Source organism: Electrophorus electricus, chromosome 1 (assembly GCF_041902795.1).
Source record: "Electrophorus electricus isolate QZ-2024a chromosome 1, ASM4190279v1, whole genome shotgun sequence".
In the NCBI taxonomy this organism is placed as follows: domain Eukaryota; kingdom Metazoa; phylum Chordata; class Actinopteri; order Gymnotiformes; family Gymnotidae; genus Electrophorus; species Electrophorus electricus.
Window position 1 is genome coordinate 14,681,091 of NC_137497.1, and position 14,100 is coordinate 14,695,190.

General features: G+C 38.3%; 1 protein-coding gene across 1 annotated transcript in view; it reads left to right on the top strand.

Moving 5' to 3' along the window:
- Positions 1–14,100, top strand: part of LOC145652009 (NACHT, LRR and PYD domains-containing protein 12-like) — a 72,970-nt gene that overhangs the window by 30,444 nt on the left and 28,426 nt on the right. The window contains 3 exon segments of the mRNA XM_081700966.1: positions 1,559–1,729; positions 8,504–8,677; positions 11,950–12,120. Of these exon segments, the coding sequence (XP_081557092.1) occupies positions 1,559–1,729; positions 8,504–8,677; positions 11,950–12,120 (516 nt within the window).

The window sequence follows — 14,100 nt, forward strand, 5'->3', positions numbered from 1 at the left end:
ACTTCCTGCACTTTTAAGACGCCCAAGACCTACCACAAAACTCTGTGGACAAGGTCTTAATACCACCTATGCAGAATGTTTCAAACACGACTTCTGCTTACCTATAACGGTGCACATGTGTGGATTCAGACCCTGCTCACAGAACAACGCAGCTCTGGGCCATCTATCAGCTGGTGCTGATAACCCTACTGCTGACGGTGTGGGTGCGTTTGAAGAGAATAGCCGGTCCCATCTTTATTCTGAGCTCAATGTTACAAACGAGGCATAGTCCAGAATATGTCTAACAGTCACACACAACACATATTTTTATACAGTTTTCAGAAGTGATTATGTAATCACCCCACCTTCTTTACATACATCTCCACCACTATGTTCAAACATACATTATTCAATATATGCAAATTGAGATTCATCATTATGCAAGTTAAACTTGACACCATTGTATCCCATTGGAAGATTTTTTTTAAACAAAGATGATCTCAACTCACACCACCAAACATCTGCTAAATGATGTGGTAGGTCAGTATCACTCTGCCCTTGTGGTAAGATAATGAACCTTGCTTAGCCACACAACTCTCAAAGAGGCTTTCAAGTCTTTTAAAAACAGAGATCTTTTTCAACACTAATGAAGTTATTTCTCACAGGAACAGTTCAGAGTAATCTGCCTTAGACTTGTACAGAAGCCTGTATCAGAACCTCAGTTCTGCACTTAGAGTCCCAAAAGGTCTCTGACCTTAAGATACCCCAGAAACATTATTCATGCTTTCAGACAGTCTTGCACCTCTCTGCACCTGCTACAGAGAGCTTTAAAGCCTATTATAATTATATCACAGATCACCTCATGAAAATACAGAATAACGATTGGCCTTTACCCCAACACATTTTATTACCTTATTTTTGTATAACCAGAGCTCTGTAGTTTACATACTGAAGCTGAGAGTCTCCTGTGATGTTTATCACTAATGATTAATGATAAATGTAACTGTGAGAAGTGTAGATAATTCACTAATGATTAATCTGTACTTCTCATAGATACATTTATCAGTAATGATTAATCTAAACATGCTGCACTCAACACAAGCAACAAATGACTGAAGTCATGGTGAAATACAAATACTTGATAGCTAGTAGACACTTAGCTTTGGTTACTTGTCTGCATCAGCAAGTTTTGAATGGTCGAGTAGTCTCCTGTGACTTGTAGACATTGTTGATATCAGAATTGTATGCAGTTACAGAAAATGAATAAACAATAGGACAATAGTAAAGATTGGAATGCCTAAACTGTTATTCATGTGAAGGAATTTCAAAAACAGGAAATGGCATCACACAGGTGATGCTACCATCATAATAGCTCTTCCATCAAGTGGCACCATTCTGTTTGAAGAGAAATACATGGACTTCGTTCATGACCTGTGTCTCATATTTTGTGCATGCGCACACATACACACACACACACACACACAATTAGTAATATCTTTTCATTATCATAAACTCATTTTGTGTTGTCTGTAGATCCTCTGATTGAACTGCATTTTGTACTCTATGTATTTCTTTGCAGACTATCTGGCTGTAATCTCACTGAAGGGTCTTGCAAATCTCTCACAACAGTTCTACAAACAGAAAATACATTGAGCGAGCTGGAGATGAATAATAATGACCTGCAGAATTCAGGAGTGGAGCAGCTCTGTGCTGGACTGAAGAGTTCACACTGTAAACTGGAGATTCTCAGGTGAGTTTCTGTTAATTTATTCTTAAATGGAACCATTATGGTGCACAATTTATCAAATGTGATTCTCCTCTTCTTTAAAGAAATTACAAAACTGCCTTGTAGTGCAACATTAACAGAGTTAAAATAAGGTACTGCGGAACAAAGTTATAGATCCAGACAAAACATTTCTGGTGAAACTAGCTGCATTTCATTAAATGAACACACTGTGGCCACAAAGAGTTACGTTTTACTGCATGATCAGGTTTACACAACTAGTAGTAAAAAATAAAGAAATAATAATAATAATAATAATAATAATAAGGAGGAGAAGAAGAAGAGAAGAAGAATTATTATTATTATTATTATTATTATCATATTTATTATTGTTATATTGTTATGTTGTTATTGTTATGCTGTTAGGCAGGCAGTATGGTGGCTTGGTGTTCAGTTCATTTACCCATCAGCATTAGGGTCTTGGGGTTGAGTCCCTCCCTCAGTGAAGTTTCTCTCAGCACTAGGGTCTTGGGTTCCAGTCCTTATCTGTGCAGGTTTCCTTCAGGATCTCTGGTTTCCTCTCACAGTCCATAAACACAGAAGTTAGGTTGATTGGATATTCTAAATTGTCCTCTTTGAGTTTATGTTTGTATAGTGATGGGTGGTGCTCTGTGTGTGTATATCCTCTGATGGTTGGTGTTCTTTGTGCATGTATGTTCAGTGATGGTTGGTGCATATATTGAATAATGTATGTTTGAACATAGCGATGGAGATGTTGTGTGTGATTGTTAGATATTCTCTGGACTATGCCACATTTGTATGTAATGTAATAAATACTGGACCAGCTATTCTTTTCCATTAATTTTTGAGTCTCCATGTTTATTTTCTATTTAAAGTGTACTTCATAAATTTATTAGAATGTGGGAAAAATCTAGGAACCACACTAGCTAGCTAATCAATGTTACCAAAACTAAGTCCAGGTGACTAGCAACCGCTATTGGATCTCCACAGGAAATTCTAGTCAGACTGATTCATCTGACACTGTTCATCTCAAAATGTTTCACTCGATTTATAAATGTGTAACTTTCTACATATTTTTGTATATGGTCTGCAGTCCTCTCAGAAATCAGTTTATTAGCTCCAGCTTTATCTAGCTAGCTACATATGAACATTACAGGGAAGTAATTAACTCTGCTCTCACTAGCAAGAATTTTTTGTAGAAAGTGCCCAAGTTAACTAGATATATTTTTTCTGTCAGATTTTGTCAATTTCTTGTCCACTTATTATTAAGTGTTCTTATGTCTCTCTTCAAAATTAATCTGGAAGCATCTGTTCCTCAATGACAGTGTTTAAACATAATATTTATTTACGATTTATTCAAACGGATTTCATTTTTGTACATCCTCACTGCAAATTTGGTATTAAATTACATTGGAAGTTGTATTAAAAAGTCTTACATCTGAATTGGGGGTGCCTGCAGACACAGTATCATATAATGCTCTGTGTGTGTGGGGGGGCGGGGTGTATTTGTGTTCACATCCAATATTTTGTGTCAGGTAGATCGAAAAGTTGATTAATTCTCTGAGAATTTGATTTGCCTATTAAAAGAATTGGCATCCAGTTCCCCATAAACATTAGTATAACTATCTGTGATTCTAGTTATTTGTTAGCTTTAGTTTAGCTAAATAAATGTTTAGATAAAAGTCTTATGAGTAAATGGTGTATTTTCAGCCATTAGTCACTTCATTTAAACCTTCTGGAAGATTATGTGGATAATAACATAGTAATCAGGGATTAGCCACCGTGGCTAATGTTGATTCCTTCATATGTATTTGAATCCGTTTGATACAGAATAAGGAGGATGTTGTTAATAGTATTGCTAGCTAATGGGATACCTACAGCCTAATAGTACATAGTCCAGTGTGCATATATATATATATATATATATATATATATATATATATATATATATATATATATATATTAGTTTCACATTCAGTGAGAAAGTGCAGAACACTTCATCCTTCCTAACACACTGACCTGTTTGTCAGTGTTCCATAGATACTTAAAGTTGGGGTGGACCATCAATACTTATAGTTGGGGTGGACCATCTCAAATTTTGTAAAGTATATTTGATGTATTTGGTTGAATGTTTCACATTCATTGAGAAAGTGTAGCTCTGTCTCTAGAGTGTCTTTGTTACACTGATGTCTTATATTGGCTGGTCTGGGCCGCCAGGCTGTGTTAACTGAGTCTGGACTTTCTCAACGTGGTTCTGTGTTTAATATCAGTCACTTTGAGCAGATTGTCTGCTACAATGTTCTGTTTCATAGCCAGTTAATACTGCATTTTACTTTGTACTTGGGTTTGTGTGTTCCAGTGGGTGATGTAGTTTTGTTTTTGAAGTGATATAATTTGTATTTCAGTGATTTTTCTAATTTCAGAGGAATTATGATTTTTGACAGTTCTGATTTCTACCAGATAGTGATTTCATCTGAATCTCCCTCTCTTTTAATGTCAGGGAGTGTAACAGCTATGAGGAGGATTTCCTTGTAGTTTAAAGGGCAGTGAGTCACCGAATCAGATTTACATCAGATTTACATCAGGTTTCATGGAGATTTATAATGTCTTTATCTTTGTGTTATTTGTGAATTCAGTGTTTATACTTTTGTACCCAAACATGGATGATTTTATGCCTTGAATGTTCCATAAAGAGACAGATAATGGTTTCATTATTTAAATGAAGTATGAAAGGAAAAACACAAATACAAACAGATTCAAAGTGAGATAAACCTGTAAAAGTGAAGGAATATGTTGAAATTATATGTACAAATATGTACAATTCATGTATATAAACATACATATTAAAATGGTGTAATGACTAACCTATAAACAGTGATATTTATTTATTTGTCTTTTTATTTATTAACTCATTTATCTATTTATCTATTTCTTCATTAATGAATTGTGCCTTTGACATATGAGGTTGAGTATCTGTGTGATCTCTCCATCTCTGTAGTGTTTGTGGAGGGTGGAGGTTGTACTACAGAGGTGTAGGTCTGCTGTTTGGGCTGCATGTTGGGGGTGGGTGGTGATGGCAGGTGTACTTTACTGTGGATGGCTTGCTGGGCAGCTGGCAGAGATGCTCACAGTGTCCTTGTGCAGGTGGACGTGGTCATGAAGGCTGTGGATGCTGAGGTTGGAGTGGTGTGTCAGGTGCACATTAGCCAGCAGTGCACATCCACAGGAGATCTCTGCATTTATCTTGTGGATTGTAGCTGGATGGAAGTCTCTACTGGGCAGGATGGTAGAGATGGTGATTTTGGAGGAGGGGAAGGTCTCTGTGGAGGTCTGTGCTACTCTTCTTACTCTGCTACTCTCTTGCTTTCTAAATAATGGGGTGGCTTGGATTACCTGAGATGGCATGTGTAAGAAGCTGGAGGGCATTGCTGGTTCGGGAACACCAAACTTTTGCAACTTTAGATCCTGGGAAAAGCTGTTCCTCGTTTAAGAATTTTCCATTAAAATCAATTAAAATGACTATGCCTGCATCTGGAGGAATATTAGGTTTTTTTATCTGACTTAGTGTGGATGGACCGGACGGGGCTCAGTGTGGCAGTCTGTGGTTCAGAGTTGATTTAGTGTTGCTGTGCAGAATCAGAGGTCTGCTGGTTGGCTTTTAGACTCTGTAGCTCCTCCTTCAGGGTGATCATGCTACTGTCCCTGAGCTGTAGTTCATCTCTTTTAGTTTCTGTAGCTCCTCCTTCAGGGTGATCATGGTACTGTCCCTGAGCTGTAGCTCATCTCTTTTAGTCTCTGTAGCTCCTCCTTCAGGGTGATCATGGAACTGTCCCTGAACTGTAGTTCTTCTTTTTTAGTCTCTGTATCTCCTCCTTCAGGGTGATCATGGTATTGTCCCTGAGCTGTACTTTCTCTCTGACTGCACTGAGCTCCCTCCTGAGAGCCTCTCTGTCCTTCTGGAGCTCCAACACTTCTCCTCTCAGATGTTTGAATTCTATTGTCTCAACTTCCTGGAGAGAAAGACTTTCTCTTTGCTGGAATACCGTGATCTCCATTTGTCTGTGTTGTGCTGGTCTGGCCTGCATTGTGCTGGTCTGGCCTGTGTTGTGCTGGTCAGGCCTGCATTGTGCTGGTCTGTGAGGTGTTTTCCCATCCCTCCCCTGAACCCTGGGCTACGTGGCTACTAGTCTCCTCCTCCTCAGTTACTTTCTCAGTTTCTGCTACTGCTCTGATAAAGGTAAAGTTTTCCTGAACAGAGCAGAGGCCTCACTGCCTTGAAACATGATGGTGCCGTTGTGATAAATGTTCACAGTTAGGATGGTGTTATCCTCATCTTCATCTTCAATGACTATCTGTCTTCCATTACATATGCCCCTTTTTATATTTGGCTTGTTATGGCACAGAGAGCCCTGTGGCAGGATTCACTGTATTCTGTATATAACAGGAGACTGCTGATGGTGGTTTGGTTCACTGTATTCTGTATATAACAGGAGACTGGTGATGGTGGTTTTGTTCACTGTATTCTGTATATAACAGGAGACTGGTGATGGTGGTTTGGTTCAATGTATTCTGTATATAACAGGAGACTGGTGATGGTGGTTTGGTTCAATGTATTCTGTATATAACAGGAGACTGGTGATGGTGGTTTGGTTCACTGTATTCTGTATAGAACAGGAGACTGGTGATGATGGTTTTGTTCACTGTATTCTGTATATAACAGGAGACTGCTGATGGTGGTTTTGTTCACTGTATTCTGTATATAACAGGAGACTGGTGATGATGGTTTTGTTCACTGTATTCTGTATATAACAGGAGACTGGTGATGGTGGTTTTGTTCACTGTATTCTGTATATAAATGTAAATGTAAATTATCCTTTTATGTTTCATGTAATTTTCCACGTCTTCCTTGGCTTTATCCGTAGTTTTGTCCTTGTAGTTTTGCTGCAAGATGCTACTGTTCCACTCCTGTTAGCTGCTGTGTGTTTAGATGGTTTCTTGTGTTGTTGAGAAATTTCATCAAAATTGTTGTTCTCTTGTTTCTTACTTGAGAGTTGAGTTGTTGTTTTTTTTATCTCTTTACTAATTTACTTTGGTTTATCACATTTTAAAACCCTTGTACTTCTAAGAAAGTGTTCCAGTTAAACTTGATAGTTAAACATGACAATACTTTCTCTTATCTGTGTGTGTGTGTGTGTGTGTGTGTGTGTGTGTGTGTGTGCGAGAGAGAGAGAGAGAGAGAGACAGAACTATTATTTGTGTGTGTGTCTGTGTGTGTGTATGAGACAGAGAGAGAGAAGGAGACAGAAAGATCTATTTTGTGTGTGTGAGAGAGAGAAAGACAGAAGTATTGTGTGTGTGTGTGTGTGTGTGTGTGTGTGTGTGTGTGTGTGTGTGTGTGTGTGTGTGTGTGTGTGAGTGAGAGAGAGACAGACAGAACTATTAGGTGTGTGTGTGCCTCAGAGAGAAAGAGAGAGAGAGATTCAAACATTCAATCTATTTTAAAGATTCAATCTATTTTGTGTGTGAGAGAGAAAGACAGAAGTATTGTGTGTGTGTGTGTGTGTGTGTGTGTGTGAGAGAGAGAGAGTAAGTGAGACTGACAGACAGCTCTATTATTTGTGTGTGTGTGTGTGTGTGTGTGTGTGTGTGTGTGTGTGTACGAGAGAGAGAGAGACAGAAAGTATTGTAAGAGACCAAAGTATTGTGTGTGTGTGTGTGTGTGTGTGTGTGTGTGTGTGTGAAAGAGAGCGAGGAAGAGATAGAGCAGCCTGACTGATTGACTGGCGTCTACCTCTCACACGCCTGACTGACTGATGGGGTCTGCTTCACACTCCTGACTGACTGATGGGGTCTGCCTCACACTCCTGACTGACTGATGCGGTCCCTGACTCAGCTATTAAGCCTCCAGGATTCTCGGTGCACCACGCAGACAGAACTCAGGACCTCACTGGGAAATGCAAAGGCAGAGGAGAATGTTTCATGATCAATGACTCCTAGTGTGAGCAGAGGAATGTAAACACTAGTAAAAGATTCTGCTCTCTGCATTCTGTCCATTCCTCCATAATCACTACTGCAGTGTTCATCCCACCATCATTACTACTGCAGTGTTCATCCCACCATCATTAGTACTGCAGTGTTCATACACTAATATTCACTACTGCAATGTTCATTCCTCCATAATCAAAACTGCAGTGTTCATTATTCCATAGTCAAAACTGCAGTGTTTATTTCTACATAATCACACCTGCAGTGTTTATTTCTCCATAATAAATACTACTGTGATTATTCCTCTAAAATCACTACTGCTGTGTTCATTCCAACATAATCGCTACTGCAGTGTTTATTCCTCCATAATCACTACTCTGCGTGTCTGCCAACAATATTTTCGGTTTGTATATTAATGTGTTTGTATTTGTGAAACATTGAATGAGATCTGTGTTGTTCTGTTTCCTGTTATGGTGTTAGGGGTGGGATATTTTGATATTTGGACTCTGATTACGGTAACTGCCATTCACTGACTTATGAACCAACCATCCATTATTTGTTCATCTGTCTTAGGTTGCTAATGAATGTTATTTGTCATGTCTTTGTCCATTTTGTCTTTGATGAAGACACAGTAGTGTTAAATGTTGCTGTGTTTGTAAAATTAAAAGGCTGAAAATGTATCGGTGTGTTCCAGACCTTTCAAACTCTTCTTTACATTTTTATTAGCAGTTCAGATCTTTTAATTCATCATCCTCTGACTGAACTACATTATTTACTGTATTTACTCTTTTACAGACTATCTGGCTGTGGTCTCACTGAAGAGTCTTGCAAATCTCTCACATCAGTTCTACAAACAGAAAACTCTTCACTGAGAGAGCTGGAGATGAATAATAATGATCTGCAGAATTCAGGAGTGGAGCAGCTCTGTGCTGGACTGAAGAGTTCACACTGTAAACTGGAGATTCTCAGGTGAGTTTCTGTGACTATTTTTGAATGTAAATAAAGAGGCATTTTAAAAAGGTCAGTGTCAACTCCCTTATAGTACAGTATTAAACAAACATTGCCAGGCAAGGCAATGCAAGGAAATTTACACTTATTATAAAGTTCTCTTTGTTAAATATTTCTAAATATAGTTTTCTGTTGAAACCTCACTGCATTTCATTAAATGAACACACTGTGGAGACAAAAAGTTACATTTGTGATGCATGAGCAGATATTCAAGTCTAGAAGAGAAATATAATTTTGTAAAGAGAAGACACAAATGAGTCCTTGTCCACGTGTACAGGTGTGTTTATTACAATGCTGCTTCAACTAGGCGCTTTGGCATTTTGTCCACAAGCTGCATCTTTGTTCACCTGAGCGCAGAAATTTAGCAAAATGTCTTACAGGATGAATATATTCAGAAACTCCAACAACAGTGTTGTAAAATGAAGTGTTCTAATGTAAGATTTTCACTGAGTGATTTTATCTAGTTTATGTATGGAAACACTGTAAACATCAGTCATTCTAATCTCTCTGCAAATTAAAGCCCTTAAAGTCTTAATTAAAACATTTAAAGCTGAACCATTGAGGTTCTAGACACATTACAGGACACTTTTAAAATCACACATGATTCCCTTGTGTTTTTGGGTGGGAGACCCTGTTCTCATTATGATTTACACCGTGTGTTCAACACATGTTGAGATGAGCTGAACTGACAGCCGTGCTGGAGGAAAGAACGCAACAAGTTAATATTCATTCAATAGAACTGAAAGGTTTATTGGTTATTCCTTAAAATAAACCTGTGATCTTTCTCCACAGGTGTTTTTATGAAACATGTAGCTGGCTAATATTAGTAACCTTAAGCTTGCCAAGTTACAGTATACTGTTGGTTACTACACCTAGATACCTCATGCTAACGTCATATTAGCTTGACTTAGGAGTGAATGTTGGCTGCTAATTTTTTCATCAAGCCAGAGACAGCAAACAAAAATAGAACAGTGATGGTAGACGACGTGGAGTCAGCAGAGAGAGAAGCTGAGCAGACAGCTGACAGTAAACTCAGGACATCTGAACACAGTAGTGAGGAACAATGTTCAGCACTGGACGAGTGAACCTGTGGACTTAATTACAAGAGAGAAAGAAAGACACACAAGACACAGTAATCAGTAATCAGGAGATTAGGAGGAGAGAAGGAGTGAAGTGTGTGTGTGTGTGTGTGTGTGTGTGTGTGTGTGTGTTGGTGTGTGTATGTGTGAAAGAGCAAGGAAGAGAGAGCAGCAGAATTATTATCTGTGTGTGTGTCTCTGAAATAGAGAAAGAGAGAGACTTACAGATCTATTGTGTGTGTGGGGGGGGTGAAATAGAGAGAGAGAGAGAGATCTATTATTTGTATGTGTGAGAGAGACAGAACTATTATCTCTGTGTGTGTGTGTGTGTGTTAGTGTGTGTGTGTGTGTGTGTGTGTATGAGAGAGAGAGAGACAGACAGAACTATTATCTGTGTGTGGTAGAGAGAGACAACTATTATCTGTGTGTGTGTGTGTGTTTGTGCGAGAGAGAGACAGAGAGAACTATTATCTGTGTGTGTGTGTGTGTGTGTGTGTGTGTGTGTGTGTGTGTGTCTGTGTGCATGTGAGAAATAGAGAGAGACAGAACTATTATTTGTGTGTGTGTGTGTCTGAAATAGAGAGAGACAGAGAAAGAGGCAGATCTATTTTTGTCTGTGAGAGAGAGACAGAAGTAGTGTGTGTGTGTGTGTGTGTGTGTGTGTGTGTGTGTGTGTGTGTGTGTGTGTGTGTGTGTGTGTGTGTGTGTGTGTGTGTGTGAAAGAGAGTGAGGAAGAGATAGAGCAGCCTGACTGACTGATGGGGTCTGCCTCACACACAACTGATTGACTGATGGGGTCTGCCTCACACACACCTGACGGACTGATGGGGACCCTCACACAGCTATTAAGTCTCCAGGATTCTCGGTGCACCACACAGACAGAACTCAGGACCTCACTGGGAAAAGCAAAGGCAGAGGCGAATGTTTCATGATCAATGACTCATTCTGTGAGCAAAGGAATGTAAACACTAGTAAAAGATTATGCTGTCTGCATTCTGTCCAATCAATACTGCAGTGTTCATTCCTCCGTAATCACTATTGCAGTGTTCATCCTACCCTCATTACTACTGCAGTGCTCATACACTAATATTCACTACTGCAATGTTCATTCCTCCATAATCAATACTGCAGTGTTCATTATTCCATAATCACTCCTGCAGTGTTTATTTCTCCATAATAAATACTACAGCGAATATTCCACCATAATCAATACAGTGGTGTTTATTCCTCCATAATCACTACCGCAATATTAATTCCTTCATAATCAATACTACAGTATTCATTACTCCATAGTCACTACTGCAGTGTTTATTTCTCCATAATAAATACTACAGTGAATATTCCACCATAATCAATACAGAGGTGTTTATTCCTCCATAATCACTACCGCAATATTAATTCCTTCATAATCAATACTACAGTATTCATTACTCCATAGTCACTACTGCAGTGTTTATTTCTACATAATCACTATTGCAGTGTTTATTCCTCCATAATAAATACTACAGTGATTATTCCTCTAAAATCACTATTGCGATGTTCATTCCAACATAATCAATACTGCAGTGTTTATTCCTCCATAATCTCTACTGCAGTGTTCATTCCTCCATAATCACTACTGCAATGTTCATCCCAACATTATCAATACTGCAGTGTTTATTCCTCCATAATCATTACTGCAGTGTTTATTCCTACATAATCAATACTGCAGTGTTTATTCCTCCATAATCACTACTCTGCATGTCTGCCAACAATATTTTCGGTTTATATATTAATGTGTTTGTATTTGTGAAACATTGAATGAGATCTGTGTTGTTCTGTTTCCTCTTATGGTGTTAGGGGTGGGATATTTTGATATTTGGACTCTGATTACGGTAACTGCCATTCACTGACTTATGAACCAACCATCCATTATTTGTTCATCTGTCTTAGGTTGCTAATGAATGTTATTTGTCATGTCTTTGTCCATTTTGTCTTTGATGAAGACACAGTAGTGTTAAATGTTGCTGTGTTTGTAAAATTAAAAGGCTGAAAATGTATCGGTGTGTTCCAGACCTTTCAAACTCTTCTTTACATTTTTATTAGCAGTTCAGATCTTTTAATTCATCATCCTCTGACTGAACTACATTATTTACTGTATTTACTCTTTTACAGACTATCTGGCTGTGGTCTCAATGAAGAGTCTTGCAAATCTCTCACATCAGTTCTACAAACAGAAAACTCACTGAGAGAGCTGGAGATGAATAATAATGACCTGCAGAATTCAGGAGTGGAGCAGCTCTGTGCTGGACTGAAGAGTTCACACTGTAAACTGGAGATTCTCAGGTGAGTTTCTGTGACTATTTTTGAATGTAAATAAAGAGCCATTTTAAAAAGGTCAGTGTCAACTCCCTTATAGTACAGTATTAAACAAACATTGCCAGGCAAGGCAATGCAAGGAAATTTACACTTATTATAAAGTTCTCTTTGTTAAATATTTCTAAATATAGTTTTCTGTTGAAACCTCACTGCATTTCATTAAATGAACACACTGTGGAGACAAAAAGTTACATTTGTGATGCATGAGCAGATATTCAAGTCTAGAAGAGAAATATAATTTTGTAAAGAGAAGACACAAATGAGTCCTTGTCCACGTGTACAGGTGTGTTTATTACAATGCTGCTTCAACTAGGCGCTTTGGCATTTTGTCCACAAGCTGCATCTTTGTTCACCTGAGCACAGAAATTTTGCAAAATGTCTTACAGGATGAATATATTCAGAAACTCCAACAACAGTGTTGTAAAATGAAGTGTTCTAATGTAAGATTTTCACTGAGTGATTTTATCTATTTTATGTATGGAAACACTGTAAACATCAGTCATTCTATTCTCTCTGCAAATAAAAGCCCTTAAAGTCTTAATGAAAACATTTAAAGCTGAACCATTGAGGTTCTAGACACATTACAGGACACTTTTAAAAGCACACATGATTCCCTTGTGTTTTTGGGTGGGAGACCCTGTTCTCATTATGATTTACACCGTGTGTTCAACACATGTTGAGATGAGCTGAACTGACAGCCGTGCTGGAGGAAAGAACGCAACAAGTTAATATTCATTCAATAGAACTGAAAGGTTTATTGGTTATTCCTTAAAATAAACCTGTGATCTTTCTCCACAGGTGTTTTTATGAAACATGTAGCTGGCTAATATTAGTAACCTTAAGCTTGCCAAGTTACAGTATATTGTTGGTTACTACACCTAGATACCTCATGCTAACATCATATTAGCTTGACTTAGGAGTGAATGTTGGCTGCTAATTTTTTCATCAAGCCAGAGACAGCAAACAAAAATAGAACAGTGATGGTAGAAGACATTGAGTCAGCAGAGAGAGAAGCTGAGCAGACAGCTGACAGTAAACTCAGGACATCTGAACACAGTAGTGAGGAACAATGTTCAGCACTGGACGAGTGAACCTGTGGACTTAATTACAAGAGAGAAAGAAAGACACACAAGACACAGTAATCAGTAATCAGGAGATTAGGAGGAGAGAAGGAGTGAAGTGTGTGTGTGTGTGTGTGTGTGTGTGTGTGTGTGTGTGTGTGTGAAAGAGAGCAAGGAAGAGAGAGAGCAGCAGAATTATTATCTGTGTGTGTGTCTCTGAAATAGAGAAAGAGAGAGACATACAGATCTATTGTGTGTGTGTGTGGGGGGGGTGAAATAGAGAGAGAGAGAGAGAGAGAGAGAGAGAGAGACAGAACTATTATTTGTGTGTGTGTCTGTGTGTGTGTATGAGACAGAGAGAGAGAAGGAGACAGAAAGATCTATTTTGTGTGTGTGAGAGAGAGAAAGACAGAAATTTTGTTTGTATGTGTGTGAGAGAGACTGCAGTGTTCATTCCTCCATAATCACTATTGCAGTGTTCATCCTACCATCATTACTACTGCAGTGCTCATACACTAATATTCACTACTGCAATGTTCATTCCTCCATAATCAATACTGCAGTGTTCATTATTCCATAATCACTCCTGCAGTGTTTATTTCTCCATAATAAATACTACAGTGAATATTCCACCATAATCAATACAGTGGTGTTTATTCCTCCATAATCACTACCGCAATATTAATTCCTTCATAATCAATACTACAGTATTCATTACTCCATAGTCACTACTGCAGTGTTTATTTCTACATAATCACTATTGCAGTGTTTATTCCTCCATAATAAATACTACAGTGATTATTCCTCTAAAATCACTATTGCGATGTTCATTCCAACATAATCAATACTGCAGTGTTTATTCCTCCATAATCTCTACTGCAGTGTC